This window comes from Dermacentor silvarum, chromosome 9 (assembly GCF_013339745.2).
Source record: "Dermacentor silvarum isolate Dsil-2018 chromosome 9, BIME_Dsil_1.4, whole genome shotgun sequence".
NCBI classification, from domain to species: Eukaryota; Metazoa; Arthropoda; class Arachnida; order Ixodida; family Ixodidae; genus Dermacentor; species Dermacentor silvarum.
The window spans coordinates 120,873,661-120,894,685 of record NC_051162.1 but is presented as its reverse complement, the minus strand read 5'-3'; the positions used below and the strand labels follow the sequence as shown (position 1 = coordinate 120,894,685).

General features: G+C 46.5%; 1 protein-coding gene across 1 annotated transcript in view; it reads right to left on the bottom strand.

Annotated features, from left to right (window-relative positions):
• The window catches only part of LOC119464192 (isoleucine--tRNA ligase, mitochondrial-like), a 33,119-nt gene extending 21,252 nt beyond the window's left edge, over nucleotides 1-11,867 (bottom strand). The window contains 9 exon segments of the mRNA XM_049655910.1: nucleotides 818-933; nucleotides 2,304-2,394; nucleotides 3,746-3,807; nucleotides 4,563-4,610; nucleotides 6,210-6,259; nucleotides 7,563-7,711; nucleotides 9,151-9,301; nucleotides 10,398-10,520; nucleotides 11,648-11,867. Coding sequence (XP_049511867.1) covers nucleotides 818-933; nucleotides 2,304-2,394; nucleotides 3,746-3,807; nucleotides 4,563-4,610; nucleotides 6,210-6,259; nucleotides 7,563-7,711; nucleotides 9,151-9,301; nucleotides 10,398-10,520; nucleotides 11,648-11,833 — 976 coding nt within the window. The 5' untranslated portion in view covers nucleotides 11,834-11,867.
• Nucleotides 11,868-21,025: the final 9,158 nt, after the last annotated feature.

The window sequence follows — 21,025 nt, the reverse complement described above, 5'->3', positions numbered from 1 at the left end:
ATGTGACTTGAATTAATGTGAGTTTGAAAGAGCAGTTGAGAGAATACTGTGCAATTTATGCTCAATGGTATTCACAAAATCCAAAAATCTGACTGCTGAATTGCCTGGGCATATTCTATACTATACCCGGAATACACAACGTACCAGAGAGCCTGTCACTATTAACTGTTTACTATTATAAGTGCTACTATCACTGCAAGTAGACTACTGATGATGGTTGATAGCATTAACATCGAAAGCAACACTAAAGCTGTGAGAAGTAGTGTAGTGGACGGCTGTGAAAAAATTGTGGCTGCCTGGGATTCTTCAACGTGCACCTAATAAGTGTGCAATGCAATTGCTGCGGTCAGGAGTCGAACCCACGACCTCATGCTTGGCAGCAGAGCCCCTTCTGGTCTACGTCTATGATAAGTCCCTGCTTCACTAAAACTCCCCACAAACAGAACAGAGAACAATACCAGTAGCATGCACAACGGTAGTGGCTGAAAGCTGGCCACAACAACTATCAATTTTAAGAACACCAATTTGACCCATGAGGTAGTCAGCACTGTAAAATATAACCTGTGAAAATCCTGAAGATATTCAATATAGAGGCTCTTCGTCTTAAATGATAGCAACAACATGAACTCTCTACTACCAACTTTAACCCTCTAAACATGGTTGCCAAATATCACCCTCAACGAAGCACTTGATGAAAGCATTTTTGCCTGGCTGCCACAATGATTTTAAAATATCCATCTCCTTAGGATATTTTTGCGAGTGTTTGACAAAAAATGTAGGTGTGGCAGCAATGTAAAACCATGGGGAAGAGAATTACCTGCGAAAGTAGCTACAACCTCCAAATCTTCTTTGAGCTTTTCCTGAAGGTGAGAGATCAGGTCCGAAGCCACGAGCAAGTGTCTCCGAGTGTTGCTCATTCGAACAATGCTGTACCTGCAAGTTTTCAAACACTGCAGTCATTCGTATAGTCATGCATAGCAGAGCAAGCACATTCTCAGCCAACAGCCTTTGAGCTTTCCGATACGACTGTGCCACTCAGACACGCTCATCCGTTTCTAACTTAGAAAATAAGCACATCACAGGAATGCCTGTGCTGGATCACATACAGACTGATGATTTTTCCTCCCTTTTCATAAGTGCAGCTATCATCAAAACAAACAAAGCCAGTAAGTGCATCATGACAGCAGAATGCAAGACGCCTGGTAAACCTCCTGCTCCTGCACTGCTTCAATATTTTGCACAAAGTTGAACTCTAATCTAAATCTCCCAGAGCTTCTAGCGCCAGGACTCCCAAAATTCGTGATACTGGCGGCTTCGTTTGTTTTGACAAAGGCTGTACCACGGGCTGTACCTTTATTCTCTCAACTTACAACAAGAGCAACAAGACGCAGCTCGGACTTGCGATACTACTGCAACACTCATGACGCTAGCAGCTTTGTTTCTTTTTATAAAGCTTGTACCTTTAATGCCACTGTACTGACCTAAAGGCAATAAGAATGCACTTTTGTGGTCCCCTGAAGCATACTACATATAAACTTTAAAATTTGTAAAAAATCTTGTGGACACAACACCGGCCAAGATGGAAAAGCGGGGAGGGGAAGGAATAGCATGCATTCCCTTTTAAGGCTTCCCCTGAGCATACAACTTTTGTGGGATACGTATGCACTTTATTAACCCTTTCAGCACCACTGATGTACAGGTATGCTTCCGTGTTTCTGTCCCGCCATGTTCCTTTTGACATTCCTTTTGTCAGACAGGAATGCGAAGACCACACCAAGTAGAACTTGCCATTATCCGTGTAATTTTTTTCATTTCTGCACAACCAAAAATTAACCTGTTATGTTCGTTTTATATCCGAGAGAAAAAATAGCGATGCTGGTGGTGCATCACTTGCAATAAAACCCGACACTGAAAGGGTTAAAAATGATCTACCTTCAGACGCACCAAACCAATAGCAGCACACTTTGAACAGCGGAGACTGACCAGCAACACACTGTTTTCAGATCGCAGCGCCTTTTTCAGCAACTTCGCAGTTGTCAATTTCACCTGCTTCAGGAATGTCTTTGTATAAACGTGCTCAAAGCAAGTACTGGCATGCTCTCAACATCGAAAGACTTTCAAAAGGAGGTTCAAAGACTGCCAAGCGAAACTTTTCCACGAACGGAAATCATTTTTCACAAAACCTGAAACAGCATTCATGAGATCTTAGAATGAGCGCAAATCCATAAACCGTACGGAAAATTCTGGTGATTTGGCAGGTATGCTTAAGGCGTTCACAGTGAAAGGAAAGTGCGCCCACTTACTGATGATTCGGTGAGAAGCAGATGGCCTGGTTTGCTGGCAGGGTCCACGGTGTGGTTGTCCATATCAGCGCCAAAAGCTCAACACCCTTTGCTGAAATTACGAGTCGTTTCAAATCAATCATGAGTGCATCACTTCACAATTTCAGTGGCATAGTTTAATGTAAAAGTGAAAAGAAACAAAATCGACAAGTTGATTGACAAGTTGAACACAGTGGGGATACATTTTTCACTTTTCCGCTCGAACATTAGCATTTCATCCTCATAAAGATGCCTTCAAAACCTCCTCTGCAAATTTCCTTTTTTAAGGGCTATGAATAAAGGTGCACTAAAGGCAGGCAACAAGTCTAGCTAATGTCACAGATTATTAGAGTGCCTTAACGTCCAAAGCGCCAATGTTTATTGAGAACGGTGGTTTCAATAGCGAGAAAAAGGCCTAAGCACAGGACAGATCATAAGCCTTCATGCTAAATTGCCGGAGGGAAATCTGGCACTAAATGCCTATATGCATGCTTTCAGTACAATGCTTTATTCGGCGTGCAGGACAGGGCGGGAATACTGTGCCAATTGCGCCACTTTGATACTCAAGCAAATTGCTGCGCCAAATTGTGCGGAAAGCAGGAAAAATGACCGAAATTGCGCCACGTTGCGCCATAACAGCTTTGGCAAGCGTCAGTGAAAGATCGCCGCTTTGGCGCAGGGCGTTATGTCATTCGTCTCGGAGTAACTAACTATTGTATTCTGGCCCACGCTTTCGTGCCCCAGCTTCTTCACGACTGCTGTTCAAAGTTGCTTTACCAGCACCTGATGCAAAAATGGTACGAAAAATGCCTTTAGGCTTCTCTGCGACACTTCTTTATTGCTTCAGAATGCAAGGCTTTATGACGGTTACCCCACTTAATTATAATAATGCTCTAAATTAAAATTTGCATGTTTCAGACTGCTTCAATAATATATACAGACTACAGACTGCTCCAAAATCAGAATTTGTTTGCTCCAGAATGAAATTTAATCTGCTCCAAAAATGGCAACACAATGACTTCGGGCATTGATGGGAACCAGTGCTTAGTTTTTCATGCTATAAATGGGCACCCTAACATAGTTCAATACACAATGAGCATCAGTGGAAAGCACATACTGCTAGGCAGCCACATGGAGATAGGCATCACTGACTTAGTGGCTAAGGCCAGGATAACGTAATACTATTCCAATCTGTTTTTATTCCAAATCCGCCATTAGCCCTGCGTAATGGTCAAAATTTGAACCTATCGCGGAGGGCTAATGGCGGATTTGGAATAAAAACAGATTGGAATAGTAGTTTTACATTATCCTGGCCTAAAGCACTGACGGGCGGCCCGCTTTCCTTCTTGACCGCCTCATTAATTAGATGGAAGGTGCACTCTTCTGGAAGAGCACTGTCAACGATGGATGCAATGTCCACTTACGCAAAACACTTCGCACAGCGTCCGGCACTTTGACTAGCGGGAAGGCAACATACACAGATTTGCTGAAAAAGGTTAAAAAATGAAATAAAACATCACGGAAAAGCAGGTTCAACATACATGCAAGAGGGAAGCCCATATTATTTATTTATTTGTTTGTTTATTTACTTAATTATTTATTTATTCATAATATCTCGAGGACCCTGTGAGGGACATTACATGAGGGGCGTGTACAATCACAGTAAATAGAATAACATGAGAGTGAACACAAAAGTGTAGGCATTCGTATGCATTATTGCTAGCAGACACCAACTTCTTCGATGACAGATTTAAAGCCAGCAGTGTCGATGATTACAGCCAGTATGGTTGGGAAGTAAACTTCAAACACGTTCACTATGTAAAAGAAAAAAACTGCTGGAACATTGTGGCATGGGCACATGAAGGAACAACAGAATTCGGTTGGGTGGTGCGGGACACGTGATGGACGGGTACAATGAGTTAGGTGGTAGCGAATGAAAAAAACTTGTGATAAAGATTTACTTGAGACATTCTGTGACGAACGGTCAGAGCTGGAAGGGAAGATCAAGTTGCGGAGTTTAGTGCTGTGATACTGGAGTCTTGAGAATAATCAGTTAGGATTAATCTAGCAGCACGGCTCTGGACTGATTTGAGTGTTTTAGTTAGATTTAATCGGTAACGGTCAAATGCAAAAAAAAAAAAATCTAGCATACTCAAGTTTGGAATGGACAAGAACGTTGCAGGCTATCGGCTTAACACAGGATGGCATGAGGGAAAGGTTGCAACATGGAACATTCCTTACCTGATGTGATTGGCATTGTACTCCAACTCGGCTTCAGCAAGCGCAGTTCTGTAAGAAAGGAAAGAAAGAAAAATATGGCAGGATTTACCTCTGAAGACTCTGAATGCAATATAGCATTCCAGTGTGTTAGTGCATTATAACCGCATTCTTAAGTTTCTACTTTTTTTTTTTTTTTTTTATTGTGAAAAGATCTGGCGCAATGCTAGTGCACTGTAGATGACTCGCTACCCATGAAAGCAAGCAGCAGTCGGTGCATGCTAAAGTATGATATAATATCTTTTCGATATTCAAATGATGTATATCTCTGGCCAATATGCATGTACAATTACACGTTCAGTCGTTACAGCGGATACTGAGCCTCAAGTTTAAGTTGCATCACGAAAGAATGGATTTCATATTTTGTGATGTTACCTTTAATAATCATCATTATCAGCCTATTTATGTTCACTGCAGGATGAAGGCCTCTCTAAGCGATCTCTAAGCCGATTCCACTGCTGACTCCTTCCAGTTCACAAAATAAGTTTAGCGGGTCACAGTAAAGTAAAGATTGAATTAGCTTTGATGTGACCCAATCTATTTTGTGAACTGGAAGAATTAGGTTATAGCACTTCCTTTCTATTTTTGCATGCAATGCACTGCATTGGTGGAGTGATAGCAGATTGCCTGCAGCATAGCCGTGGAGTGTTTGGCTTGAGCCCAACAAATGAGAACACTTTTTTTTCTTCCACACCCACTTTCAAGAAAGTGGGTGTGAGTGCATAAAAGCTATTGCATAAAAAAGATATATATAGAGAGTGTCCCAGCTATCATACACCAAGATTTTTTTTAAAAAAAGAGCAATTGCATTACTCGAAGAAAACCTAGCACACATTGTTTCCAGTACAGTGGAGTAGCCGCCTCTAATTTTTTCGTTACTGAGATTTAATTAGGTAATTGTAATTAATTATATAACTAGAGGAGTACTGTCCTAATTATCAAGGTGTCAATGAGAAAATTGTAGAGCAACATTAAAAACTCCCGATACAGCTTTCTGTTGCTCAATACGTGCTACGTAAAAGTGTTTTTCCGAGCGTGAACGAAGCCCGCGAATACATGCAAAATTGCCGTGCGACTGGTCGCTCGAGGCACTTTGCGTGTACTATACGCGGGCTTCTTTGTTGTTGTTTTCCGTGCCACTGCTTCAAAATTTGTGGAAGTAGCACCAGTATCAGAAACGAGCGCCTTCATTCACGCATAGAAGTGGCTAGCAGCAGATGGTCCCGCATGGCCTTGAACCGGCGAGCCTCTGCAGCGAGCAATCTGCCGCATGCATCCTCCCAATCTCGACGAGCCCACTCAAACAACAGAGGGCGCATCGACACCGTGCCCACTGCCATGACTTTATTGGGACACCGGAGCAAGCGCTGTTTCACCTCCTGAAAAATTCTCGCTCCATGAACAGTCACCTGTTTTTGCTTACTATGAGTGGATTTGTGCTCATTGGTTTCACTGCATTGCATATAAAATTTCTCAGCTGCCCATAGTAGATTTTCGGGCCATGTAGCGTTCAAGCTTTCTTAAATGAATAAAAAATTTAATTTTCAAATTAACTTTTAGACGCTAGAAAACTATGTTTCATATAGCAGTGCGAAATAAACAGAAGCATACCGGTTAGACGGCGACCAGTAGACGGGCTTGAAGTCGCGAAAAACATAGCCCTAAAAAAAAAGAAAAGGGAAGAATGGCGGCAGCTGTCATTTCCAGAGGGAATTTCAAAAGCTGACATTTTATAAACAACTGCTGACATGACATTTTCAACTCGCCTGTCCGATGGTGGGTCTTGAACCAGGGCCCCTCAGCACAGTTCTCTAGCCATTATGCCACAAATGCATGAATGGCACGCTTGAATAATAACTTTACCACTTTCGTTCATTCATGCAACCTAGCGCTTTGAGATGGTTGGTGCATCTGTAAAGCTGCATAGCAACAATTTTCTTATAAAAGTAAGATCTTATGCAACACTACACCACCTTTCAAATCGGCCGAGTTTATCCAGAGTACTACGTTCAAGATCGCCCCAGGTTATAATAAAACAGGTTGTAACGTTTCTTTGGCAGAGTAAAGTAAATCAATCGTCATGCTATTGGGGGCTGTCACACCATCGTCATCATCTTGTTGTGACCCGTCTTGTTGTCATCACTCACAATTGCTCGCCTTACACGGGAATTGCACCATCTGGTAATACTTAGCAGAAACCAAAAGGATGATACATCACCAGCTACCAACAAAACACTTCATTTTATCATTGATTCCTACAGTGCGTGAACTCTACATAATTCCAAGGGTCCATGCACCACTGTTTGAGGAGGACTGTGCTAAATTGTCAACAAGCATATTTTACAGCATGCAAAAAATTACGTAGTTCCAACACACATGCTGCAACCTATGTGAAGCAAAGATTTCATAAATCGGTTAATAAAACGCTATAAAATTAAATGTGATGCATACAGCTACCTTTACTGTCATCCTACGCAGCAGGTTATCCCACGCAATGCCTACACACGTCATACCTTTAAAGTCATGCATGCAATGTTCACACCATTCACAAGCTATGTCGAAATGCAAGCAGCAGTTCATGTGAATGCACACTGTGAAACATCCGACGCAGTGACGTCACATGATCGAGTCAATGTTTGATGTTTGTCGAGGAAAGAATGGCAAGGGGAGATGTACACAGAGACAAGTACCATGAGACAGGTTCGTCGGTTTCACAATTGCGTCTGTAGCCTAATGAAAAACGGTGCAGCCACATATGCCACACGATATATGACGCACGCGCCTACTGTCTCAAAAGAGCTAGTACTTGGCATTCGCACAACAGAAGTATGTAGGTGAACGTGGTTAGAGCATCGGGCTGATGTATGGGAAGACTGAATTTGGATCATACCATTGGACATGCATATATAATTACACAGCAAGCAGTATAGCTACGGTCCGCTCAAAAAGAAAAAGACCACCTGCCTTTTCATAGAGGTCATAAAAGGCCTCAATCTGCTTTGTGACGTAGGTGACGTCGAACGTCCTGTATGGTTTAGTCCAGTCGGCCATGACACCCCAATGCTTGAAGGAGTTCATCTGCTTCTGAATGGTGGCAGATGCGAAGCTGCGTGCTTTAGCGGTTCAGATTAAGGTGGGTGAAAGGAAAAAGAAAAAAAGGAAAAACAAAATGTAGAATGTTCATTTCGTCCATCGTTCACCATTCATTTCGAAACTTCTGGCAGTGCAAAGGTCAACAGCAGAGAAATTACACTTTCGATAAATTGAAAACGAGAAAGGTTTGCAGGATCGTGGAGGCTTGACGGAGGCATGGACTGTTGTTGAAGCCAACGCTTCTATTTTTGCCAGCTTTCCGTGAGCATCTATTCATATTTCAAGTGTAAAATTTTGCAGGGAGGCTGCTCTGTGTCTAAACTATCCAAAACTAAGCATCTAACACGGTCCAAAATTTTGTTAGAGTTGGTCTATGAGATAGCACAGAAGCAAAGGAGTTGCACTAGTAAAATTCCAACTTCCAATGGATGTTCAGCAAAAAGATTAGCAAGAACAGGTCACGTACAAGCAATTGAAAAAAAAAAAAAAACTTGCAGGAAATATTTTAAGCTACAGCAGAGTGTCACCTGCAATACTTTTACACATGGGAGGATTTAGCAATATTTTCCCACAGATAAAGCTAATCTACCAGGTCAACCTGATATCATAACAAAAAAGGCTTTATGTTGGTTTACTTCAGCACATGGGGTTACATTTCATTTTAACACATTGCACTTAGAGACATTTTTCTTCAAAAAACATGGAGATAATTTTGAGAAGGAGAGCTACCACATTGGTCAATCAACAAAATGCCTTACATTGTTCGACTTGGACACACAAACTGCATTTACTTCAGCACATGTGATTCAGCAGTATTCTTTCTGACAAAAAAAAATTCGGAGGTTTCTCAGAGGGTAACCTATCAATCAGTTTGTTATCGCAATGAAGAAGGCCCATAGGATTACATTTACTTTAGCACATGGAATTTACCAGCATCTCTCTTTTTTTTTAAATTACACAGATCTACGCAGTGTTGGAATCTGAACGTTGTGAAGCTTGTTTCAATTAGCAAGGTAGCCGCAGTAGCAGATGGCACGAGCACAGCCTTTTCGCTTGGAGCTGTTAGCTGTAGATGTCACGAGTACAAAAGTAACGTATGATGCTTTTTGAGGGACGACTGCTAATGGGAGTTGTATGGCATATAAAAGTATAACACATATTGAAATACATTTAAGGCCTTTAGGTATACCTCTTGTGTCACAGTGGCACATACGGTTAGCCGAAAATGGTTACATTGGCAATCAGTCAAAACTGGGTATATACACAGTAACCCAGTTGTTGTCTACTCGGCAAGAAAGAACCCGCAAAGCAGGGTGAGCGCGTGAAGAAAGCTTTGCCATAAAATTTGTACAGAGAGTTTTAAAAGGGTGATCTACCAGTCCAGCCTAGTTTAGCATTTCTCTTTACTGTTTCTTAAAAGCTTAAAAGTGAAACGTTGACTGCGGATGAAGTCGGCTACCTTTGGATCGAACATCAGTTGGCGTTCCGTGGCTCTCAGCTGCAGTGAGAGCTTTTGTCTCAATGGGGAGGCCATGACAGTCCCAGCCTGGCACAAAGTGCACGCGGTCACCTTTTAAGGAACGATACCTGATGGTTATGTCCTTCAGAACCTGCACAAACGGAAATATCTGTACAGTGTATGCAAATTCAAGCAGCTCATCCGTTAAAGACAGAGCTTTTGAAGGCCGTTTTTCACACCCTTCGGATGTCCTAGGCACCGAACTAGCTGAAAATGTTTATGTTATTTGATGGGGGGGGGAGAAGAAAGGGGGGAGTAGAGTGGTAGGATTTGCAGCAAGACATATGGGGAATAAAACAGAATAAAAGCTTGCGACTGCATTGTGCAGGAGCTGCAGCAATGTCTCGGCAAACTAATTGTCAGTCACCTAATGGGTGTAGTTTTCAGGTACATCTGGCTTCCGTCCAGCCTTTCTTAAAATCTTGACTGCCCATGCTGCAGAGCGTAGCCAAAGCCAGTGTCGAGCTTCTGACATCGCCACAGGAGCCAAGCAGTCGATGCAGGTTCCTTGGTTGACGTTTGTCGATCCCCAAGTCTATGCAAACGTTTCGCTAAATCATATGCAAGTACTTCACGATAGCCAAGGTACTTTCACATGCTGTATTACATCTGAGCCTAGTACTTCTATACTGTCCACTGCATCCGACACATGCTATATCTTGTGCAACTCATCTGCTACACACGAAGTGTATAGAAGTGTTTCACTATATCCAATGCACTCCTTTGTTATATTCAAGATCTCGTGCACAATTTAAGAAACCACTTGAAATCTACCCAAGGCTTTGTAAACAATTCACTATGTCCAGTGCAATTTCTTCACTAAACTCGAGTCTCTTAAAATGCTTTATTATATCCAAGCTTCGTACTTATGCACTCTCCGTCATATCCAATGTGTGCTCCTGTACACTGCGCCAGCACTGCAAAGTGCAATGCACCTGCTCCTCCTCGATAGCAACCACGCTGCCACATGAAAACCACAGTGGCACTCTCCTACGCAGCTTCACTGTAAAATGATGTGAAAGACTTCAATGTGATGCTTTTGCTTATTCACATATCTGTATGCAGGCTCCCAACATGGTCTATGCACAACAGGGCCTGCCTGAATGCTGAAAATCGCGTTTTCCGTTTTCCCTAACCAATGGTTTGGCAAATAAGCGGGCAAAGATCTAGGTTCTAGTGGGAGTCACCTTGTTGACGGCATGGCCCAAGTGCGTGTCACCGTTTGCATATGGTGGCCCGTCGTGAAGAATGAAGTCGGGTCCCTTGTTGTTTTCACGTTGCCATGCGTAGTGCTCTTCAAAGCACGCATACTGAAAAGGCAAGGAAGGAAAAGCTGAGCAACCGTTGTCTATGTCAAGTACATTTCGAAGTGCACATTCAGTACATATGGTGGAAGGAAAAAAACTAATAAAGGAGGAGCATGACATCAGCCTCGTCTAGCCAACCTCCCCTGATGCCATCCCCCTTTCCCTTCGGGCCTTTATGCGCATTGACTGTTGGGAAGTAAGCCCTCCGTGGTTGCCGGAACTATCAAGACATTGTTTAAAGCTTTTAGGAACACCCTCGCCAGCGATTTTTTTTTTTCATGCATTTCTTTTTCGGTCAATATTATCGATAACATAACCTGGGCATTCAATAATGCAATGGCGACCACGCCCCCTTGTTACCAACGCGGATAGAAGCGCGTCATTAGGTACAACAGACGTCATCCACTTCCGTGGCTTAGTTGGTAAAGCACCGCGCAAGGACTTAGGGAGGTAGCGAGTTCGACTCCTGGATGCTGCATTTTGCCCTTTCCTCTGGCTTTCGCTCCTTTAAAGGTTTAAAAAACATTGACAAGAACGGTGAAGTTTCACGCTACACCCGTTGGTTTTCGCGAGCGTTGGGCGACTCGGTTTACGTACATAATACAGATTCAGCGAAAAGGTCATGCATAATAACGTATGTAAACGGGATTTAAGAGCACCCAACTTGTGTTACTTAATACAAGCTAAGGACTGGTTAATGCATGTAATGAATGAAGACAATTGACTCAACAGTACGCTAAAACCGCAGCCCGGCTAAACCGATTTCCATTAGTCAGTGCTATAGTAGCCGGTATCATTTAAATGCAATAGCGAAAACCTATAAGTACTTAAATCGCTTATTCGATGTTGTACTGTTGCATTGAACGGAGTGCTTGCATTGATAGGAGTGTTTGCAAAAAAAAACGCATACCGACACGCGATGCGAGGCGAAATGATTTTGTGCAACACAAACATGCGAAAGGAAGGTTAACCGATCACTGTAAAAGTATATGACTTTCGTATGCGATCCTTATGGCATCGCGATAGCTTGAACAGATCGTAAGGACGACTAGAACGGTCGCTCATAAGCTGCGTTTATTCCGTTCGCTGTAAACCAACGGAAATAGAGAACCGCTCGAACCGAAACTCACTTTAGCGATCTTCTCATCGTTCTCGGTCCTTTTCGCGCCTGTGATTCGCTGGGGAAAACCTGTCTTGGGCAAAAGCACAGTGCCACTGTACGATATCTTGCTGCTCTTTCGAATGTAAGTCTGCAGACATGATTTCGGTCTGCGTTTACTGAGAACGCAACACGACCTCGCCAGTCCGTGCGGCATTTCTCAAGGCACGTTTCGTCGCTGTGAGCGCGGCCATGTTGATAAACATGTCCTCCATGACAGTTGAGCTGCTGATAAAGGTACGAGGCTTTTCTACTTTATACTGCTCGAAATAGTAAACTAACAAAAAGCACAAAGTTGTGTTAGTTATCCTGCTAAAATTTCAAATATAAGTCAAATAAGTTAGCTATTTGCCGGTTTTTTTCTGATATTTTGTTTTGGTTTTGTTCTCTCTAGTGAGCTACACGTGGTTAGGGTGGTCCTAACTAGGACCACCCTAACGTGGTTAAAAAGTCCGTGCGCCTGGTTTTTACAAGGCTTAAAGGGACTCTAATGTAGAGTGTACTAGAATGGGGGAGTGGGCACAGCGGACGCCTTGACAAGCGCCGAGGGTGAAGCAGAAAAGGGTGCGACTGTTTTCACAACAAATCCGTGCAGGGGCGGGGCCTCGCCTCGATGACGTATCACCATTTTCTTTCTTTTTTCCCCCTCTATTTGGCGGCGTTCCGCGTTGGAACGGAGAACACGCTGGGCTGTTGGTGACTAGGCACAACTGTGGCTGCTGTTAAGGGATCGATGGTATTCCTAAGTAAACGCATCACTGTTTTGATGATCCAAATATAATCTCACTATCAGGGAGGGAGCAGTCTACCTGACTGGAGCAGTATTTTTTTATTTGGAGTGTTGCTACGCTGCGCTCCGCAACATCCCAACGACCGCTGCTTCGCGTCGGCGCCCGGCACTGCGGCTTCCGCCGGGGAACCGGGGAACAACCGACCGCGCCGCCAAACAGAGAGATGAAAAAGAAAATGGTGATACTTCATCGAGGCGAGGCCCCGCCCCTGCACGAATTTGTTGTTTAAATTTAAATGAGCAATGATATTGCATTGTGCACCTTCAGGATATGATTTCTGAAAGCATTATTTGGACCATTATCGTTCTGCTCTTCCGGTCTGAGACCTCACAGAAGAAAATTGCAGAATAACCAGTCAACTCTGACGCATATTCGGGAGATTCACAACGGTCAAGTAGACCGCGGAGTGGAGAGACCAAATGCGGCAGCGTATCTCCTATGATGGTCAGATTTGTTAGAACGCATATATGATAAACCATAAACCACCTGACTCATTCTCTCTCTCTCTCTCTCTCTCTATATATATATATATATATATATATATATATATAGAAACATTAAGTAAAAGCTAAATTAGCATTAATTAAGAGAAATATTGAGGTGCGGTACGTGATACGTGGGCGCGCAGAAAGATTATGGTGCGGTGAAAATCCGACAAGCTACGCTTCACGAAATGAGATAAGAGCCATCACATATCGAAACGAAATTGTGTGAGAGAACCAATACATCTAGCGGGCTCTTTATGAGCATTATAGCGAGTTGTTAGGCAGGGAACGAGAGCATGCAGAAGGATTCGATAGTGAGTTCTTGAGGAATTCTTCCAAAGTTGGATGATGATTTAAGGCTGAACCTTGAGCAGCCTATTACTGTCGTAGAAACAGAAAACCCCATAAATGAGTCAGCTGCATGTAGGTAAATCGCCAGGCCCTGACGGATTAGGCGCCGCTTTTAATTAACGTGATACCGTTAACGCGATACCCCCTGTCGCAGAAAATCTGGTGTTGGTGTCGGCATCCGCGGCTGAGAAAGTCATCCCGTTCCATGCAGGCCTTCCACGTGGCGCAGAGGCGTTACTGAACTAATTGAATTTCTCAAAGTAAGATGCGTCAGAAAATGCATTACGTACGACTTACACACAACCTACAGACATGATAGCGTCGGATTGTAATTTGAATATACCAGAAAACACAATTCTGTTACGCGGAAACTCAAACGCAAACCCCTTTCAACGCGATAGGGTTTTCCCGCTGCCGTTTGAGGTATGTCTTAGTAGGAGCGGTGCGGCCCGCTCGTTTCTTTGCAAGACCATAATATATATATATATATATATATATATATATATATATATATATCAGCAAAGCTTTGTATGCATGCTTCCTTTGATTGACAAAAATTAGTGGTGATGTTGGGGACGATTTTTTTTTTTTTTTCACCGTTTAGTCCAATACGAGAGTGGTGAGTTGATGTTAAACGTTACCTCGCGTGCACAGCTGCTGTTTGTCTGAGTAGTCCACAAAACATACAGGGAAAGATGTTTGCTTGAGGAGCTGTTGTGCGTCATTGTTCATAATCTCTGAGAGGGTTGAGCATTATCATTGCCTCACATGGCACATCGTATCGTGGCAGAAGTGTTAAACTTGAATTGAATTATGGGGCTGTACGTAATTCAATTATTATAGGCACCGGGCGCGGGATGAATTTGCACCGGTAGCGCCTTCATGCGGCGGCGCCGCGAATGAATGGCATGTGGCGGCCGGGCCGCGCGCAGCAGGCGCTGCCGTGAAACCAAGTCTGATCAAACATGTTGCGTTTTTGGGTGCACCAACAGTTACTGAAACATGACTGAAGCTGGTTAGGCCATTAAATTTAACCATTGTTCATCGCGGCATCGCGTCTTTTAGGCGGAAAGTCTGTATATGTGCGGTCTGTAGGCAACAGCGCGTTCAGTGCTCAGCAATTGAAACGCGATACTCGAATCGCATGGTCGCCAGCGCTTTTTGCACTGACTGTAAGCGCTGGGGACACCAAACTGATGCATTGTGGTGTAGAGTGAAAGCGAGAACCTTCGTAACGCATTATGACTGCATTCGGTCCCACGGCGCTCACCTGTGGCACGAAAAGAGAAGAAAAAAAAAAAACGGCGGCAGCCGCGCGCTGCCAGCGCTTCAATCGCTGGGCACTGTACATTTCCGACGCTGATTTGCTATGGTCTAGTTGTTCTAACGTTAATAAAAGAGCCGTTCATACGCAAGAGCTTCGTGTCCCACTTGCCTGTCTTCGCCTCTGCAGTGTAACGGCTCCGCAGCTTGGGCACCGAAGGCGAACACTGAGATTTGTAGTCATTTTGCCGTCTTATCAGTGTATCAGTGTTCCTTTTGATGTACATTTTCCTTCCTAGCAATTCCCTACTCTGGTTGCGTGCGGCACATGACTGTGCTGTGCATCGACGACGAACGCCAACGCAGTGGCGTGTTCACACTCGCCGCCACCGACGGCTCCCGTCGCGCTAAGCTATATATAAAATGGGCCGTGAATGAAGATTGGGCTAGTTTATAAGCAATTAAGAATGGGGAAGCATTGCAAAGATAAAAGAACTACAATGGACAGAGAGCGGGAACTTACTGACACATGTGCGATCGGCGAAGCAGCTCAAGAAACAGAATAAGGAAGACGTATGTCACCTTTTTTTTCTGTCTATAATTTTTGTGCTATTCGCATATTTCCATGATTAAATACGCGGTAATGTTAAAGCGCAATGCAAAATAACATATGGAATATAACTTCTGGAGTTCCACGTCTTAGCTTGCCGCGGTGAGCTCCGTTCGCGTGGTGCATTTGCATCGCAATTTGCGCTCGTTTTCTGCTTTAAATAGTACCTGGTGCCACGAATGTGATCTGCCTCGTACAAGTGACGACCTTTCTCAAAGACAGACACACGAAAATGCGTTTTCCGGTGCGTCAGCCCTTAAAACCCGCAGTGCCAAATCACTGGAAGCACCGTGCGCCTTCATCCCATCGTCTGCTTCACATGCCAGTGCTCCGACAGCTGCCGTTCGCGGCGCTGTTCTCCAGCATATCGCCGGCGCGCCGCTGGCGCCTTATGACGGCCGCCCGGTGCCGATACTGAGGGCATCGGTCATGATTGTGGAGCTATACTTCATCTCACAAGTTGCTCGCAGCACTGTGGAAGCTGCAGGATTCCTTAGCCAATAGGAAGGCCGATATGCTCCTCGAGATGCGTTCATCCGCGCCGCGTCGTCTTGTCGGAGGCCGCGGTATATGACGTGTCCTAACAGGTCTTAACATGTCACGTAATGCAGTAACGTACCATGTGCCAAGCAAATACAAAATTCTTTAATTCTGCCATTAATGAGACAGTTAAGCCCGGAACTATATTCTGCTGCGCAAGGATATTACCTGTGTACTCATATCTTTAGCAGTGCTGCAAACCACATGCGAGATGGAGTATGAAGTGTTAGCGATTGGCAGTGAAGACACCCCTGGTTTTCGTCAACCAAGGCGCGGAGGTACATGGTCAGTCAAAACTACCTACCGGAGAAGGTAGTATTGTCCTGGAGCCATTCTCACCTCATATGCCGGCCGCTCTGAATTATTCCAGTAAGATTCTGTGTCTGCCCACAAAGCCAAGGAGGCCCACTTACGGTGCAGCACCCAGTTACTGGCAGCACCTTATTCGCCTAACTTGAGTTCACTCAACTTCTGTTATGTGGTTTGTGCAATTGAGACCAATGACTGTCCTACTCGATCCTCATCAGCACTTAAATAGCCAGAAACGTGCATATTAGAAAGCGTGCAACGAAATCGACAACTATCGCCACTCAAGCAGCAGGTTGTCTATATTCGCAGTGGCCAGTGGCCCACATGTTGTCTACTTGGCCAGAGAGCAGACAGTGCATGCGGCGATTGATCAAGTCATTTATTACCTTTTAATGCGATGATAATTCTTATGGTGTACATCTCGCTCTTCCCTGCTGTCTGTGTTTCTAACCGTTTTCCCGTGCAAGAATGCGTGCTCTCGATGCGACGTGGGGCCGTCTGTCTCTCTATTGACAGTCTAACGGCGCCACGGAAACAGGGCGATTAGATTCCGTCCGAACTCACAACTATCTTTCGGAGTGACCCGAGAGAACGTTGTGAGAACTCGGGGTCCGCAACTCGGGGTTTCGCCTGGGCTTCGTAAGCTATCACGCTAGAATCAGCACGTCGACGACGAACCCTGTCCCGAGCGAGTTCGCGGCGCCGTTGCTCAAACGCAGTCTGCTTCTCGGTGGAACGCACCACGCGGCAGTCTTCCCATCCGGTCGCCGAAACTGATCTGAAGCGAGGGAAGCCCGGCGGAGCGCGCGCCATCCCCCTTTTCTTCACTTTCCCTGCCTACGACCCACCAAACGATCCTGATTGGTCGCACGTGTCACGTGATCTGACCTGCGCAGCTTTCCCTGCACTTGCTCTTTCTTCTTTCTTTGTTCCTTTCTTTCCTTCCTTCTGTCTGTCTTTATTTCATGTCCCTGGCTCATACCCGCATAAGGTTTAGCGATACATCGCCGGCGCAGGCTAGCGTATACAAGCTTCGCTCGTAAAGAAATCACAGTTTCCTCCGAAAGGCTAAGCATTGATCGCGATAGCAAATTGTTCACAGCTGTACGAAATAAGGTTATTCGTTTTATCAGCTGCATGAACTGCTGTAAGTATTCGCTTGCTAACTAAATTAACGAGCGCGTTGTCACGCGCGTGCAGGAAAACACGAATACATCTCACTCGATGACCACGCACACTCGCTAGCTGTCAGAAGGCTGGCGTGAAGAGCGGCATGCAGCAGCGGTGAGCTAATTCCCCTTCGTGCTACCTCTCGTTTCAATGCGAATTTTGTGCGCGAGAACACAGCGCACGAAGCCATGCAGCTACCTCAGGTCGGCTATATAGCCTTCAAACCCAGCGCAGGTTGCCTCCAAGATACGACGCGCGTGGCGGCGCTCAGCCGCCGCAGCTGGAGTTGAAGAGGAGATGTGCACTAACCCTTCACCCCCTCCCCTTGCGATCGCGAGAAGACACCACCGCATCAAGCTGCCATTCTCGGCTCACCCTCGCTAGTTTTCGTTGGCACCTACAGCATACGGCGCTCGGCCGCGAGTTATCGCACTTGGACTTTACACAGAACATCACGGCGACGACGGCGACAGCGGAAATTCGCCTCGAATGTCCATATAATTGCCATTTCAATAAAATGCAACGTGGAAAATCCACGGTCGCAAGCAGTATCGCGCCATTCCGCCCGCCATTCCTCGCCCGAAGAGGGTCTTTAGCGCTCAGGAATTGAAAGAAAGCAGCGGCAGTGGGCCCGAAGCCGCTCACAGCCGCGCTATGCGCGCGGTGAAGACGGCGGAGGCCGCGCGCCGTGTCATTCAATTTGAGTAGGAGGGACAAACTTTATTATACATAGAGGGGAGGGGAAATGGAGCCCAGGCTGGACAGGGGTACTAGGTCGGAGTGCTGGAATAGATGCACCAGCGCCACGATTATAAGGCGTAAAATAATAATTAGGTGATTAGATTAATAAAACTAATAAATAATGATTACATTAGATACCACAGACATAAAAAGAATAACGGTAATGCTTGTACAAACATTAAACAGAAAACTTCAAAGAAAAAAGATGGCCATTGTAAAAGTACTGAAAGTTGGGCGAGTTGGTAACTATTCATCTTGAAACTGCAGCGCGCACACAAGAAACGAGGACAATACGCAGCGCCTGTCTGTCACCTTCGCCTTATTGTCCTCGTTTCTTGTGTGCGCGCTGCAGTTTCAAGATGAATGGCCATTGTTGCGATCGGCCAGCGGGGATGGCGAACTTCGAGCCACTTCTGATTTCCTGTGACGAATCGCTTCGTGAAACTGAAAATATGTCCCACGGGAATGACCAGCGGCGACACCATGGCGAAACACGTTTCAACGAATACATGGTTGTTGGATGTCACCCGGCCGCCGACCACGACGATGGGACCAAGGAATGCCTGGAAAAGTGCGTTTGACGCTGTTTCGTTGCGGCCGCCGCTGGCCGCAAAGGCCGTTCGAACCCGCTAATGGCTGGACCATCCCAGGAACCAAGACGCGCCAGATTGGGTCAAGTGGGAAGGCTCCCGTCTACGGGCATTCCCTCCGTTCGCTGTGATAGTGAGCCGTGTGCGCCCGACGCTATTTTTGCAAGTGCGTTCAGGGAAAAAAGGCGCCGGAGGGATTATGCATTACCCTCGCCCTCAAGGCGGAACCTTCGATGACTCTCGACGCTCCGGTTCGAGGAAGGTGTGCCCGCACGTTTCCCTGGCCTAGGAATTCTAGGGAGGTCAGGAGGCATTTAAGTGGACTTTTGCGGCTCATCTGGTGTGCTTTCCCATCTGCTCTGACACGTAGAGAGTGCTCTCCCATCTGCACTGACATGTAGATGGTGCTCTCCCCGAACGATGTATATAGTCTGCTCAGATGTAGTAGCGCTGACATATATGCTACAATGTACTGCGCTTCGTACTCCGGCCAGTACGTGTATCCCCTCGTTCTGTAAATAAGTTTGCCTTTCCCATGTAAATAAACCCCCTGTTCCGTTTCCCCTACCTCTCGACCTCGTACTCATCACGAAAGAAACAACCCTCGTCAAGTCTGCTCGGACGATGGCGTGGAAGCCTCCGTGTGACGCCCCGGTAGTGTAGGCTGCAGCTACCCCTTACGAGAAGCACCGGTGGCGTAGGCTAGAGCGACCCTCAGTTGACGCCAGACTCCGAGACCACGACTCCCGAATCCTACACCATGGAGATGGCTCGAGAGTGGCTGATAATATACAAAGCATCATCAGTAGATTACGTAGCATCAGCACGCACACGCTTCGAACAGCAGTCAGCGCCGTTACTTGAACGCGCACGAGGAAGAATCAGCAAAGAAGAAGAGTATCATCGCACCGCCATGAGCCACGCAAACGACGGTCCCCGCGACTTCGAACCCAATCCAGCTCAATTGTCGAACAGCAATGACCAAACATCCTACGGCGCTTTGTCGGCTAAGCCGACTAAGTTGCGCGCGACTTCGTCGACACCGCATGCTTCCCGGCGGCCTCAAGCAGCGAGACTTCGCGACACCAACCAACGCGGACGTGGCCGCTCTGGCGAAGAGCCCAGGGTGCACAGCTACGAGGCGTTGGCCGCGCCCGAACGACGGCTTGCTAGCGCAAGGATGCGTCTTCTTCCGCGTGCTCCACTCGCCGCCAGTGAAGCTGCTACCTCGGACGCCGGCGCTGCGTTCGACGACCCGTACGCACTCCTGTACGACTCTGGAGCGACCACCGCCGATACCCTCGCAAACGCGACAACACCAAGACCGCAGCGCTCTGAAAACGTACCGAGACCACCGAAAAAGCCCGACCTGCTAGTGTTCATAAGGCAAACCTCTTCACTGCGCCACGTCAACGCCGGCGCAGACATCCCGCCAGCCGAGGTCATTCGGCCGAAGCTTTCCGCCAAAGAGGGTACGCCACAGCCAGTGGTTGCTCCAACGTCGCCTTCGCAATCACCTGACGATGAGACGCTGCACAATCCCGACGAGAACACGCCACTGCCCTTCTCGGCGTCGAGAGCGCTCACCGCCGCCGAGGCTGACGAGCAGTACGAGCTCTATACGGAGCAAGAAGGTCGAAGGTTCGGTTTGCTCCACGTCTGGATCCTTTGCGTCGTCATCGTGGCCACGTTGATTCTGCCGGTGGGAATGATCATCCTCTCCTACTTTGTGACGCCGCTCGCAAAGGCTATCGGGGCATCCACAAACGAGACGAACAACACCGAGTCTTCTGGCGTAACGTCCCTGACGACGACGGGTGTGTGGTGGGCCGGCGTTCCTGCTCACTGTCATCGAGAACCTCGACTCCTCGACAACGTGCAGAACGTGTCCGCGTATAATCCCGGCATACAGCGTCAGGGTGGGTACCTGAATATCTTCTGCCTGTACAACAACTCGAGGTTTCTCACTGGCAACCTCTACGACTTCTTGCCGATGAACCTGCCAGTGAGGTTGTGCCGGTACGTCGTCTACTGGTCGATCGGTGTCGAAAGCGGGATCCCCTTGAGCCGCGTGCCGAAATTCGACGTCTCGTACGGGCTTGAGCAACTCAGGACCACTTTAGACCGACTCGGCACGCCGGACGTCAAGATCTTAGTGGCCGTCGGCGGGTACCCCGAGGACAACCTGCAGCTCACCTTTTTGGGTAGACATACAGACGCCTTGACTCGCTTCGCAGACTGGATGGCGCGGCTGACCGCTTCCTACCGACTCGACGGCGTCGCCATTCACTGGAAGGCAGCCGAACCCGGTTGCCAGGGCACCGGAAACGAAGAAGAGGCATTGCGCTCCATCGTGGCCGAACTCCGAACCACTTTCACGCTCAAGAGCCTCCCTGGCCTTGTGACCGTGATTGTGCCGGCGGATGCAGGTGTCGCGTACCCTCTGGTCGAACACGTCATTGACCTAGTTGACTACGTCTTCATCGAGACGGAGACGTT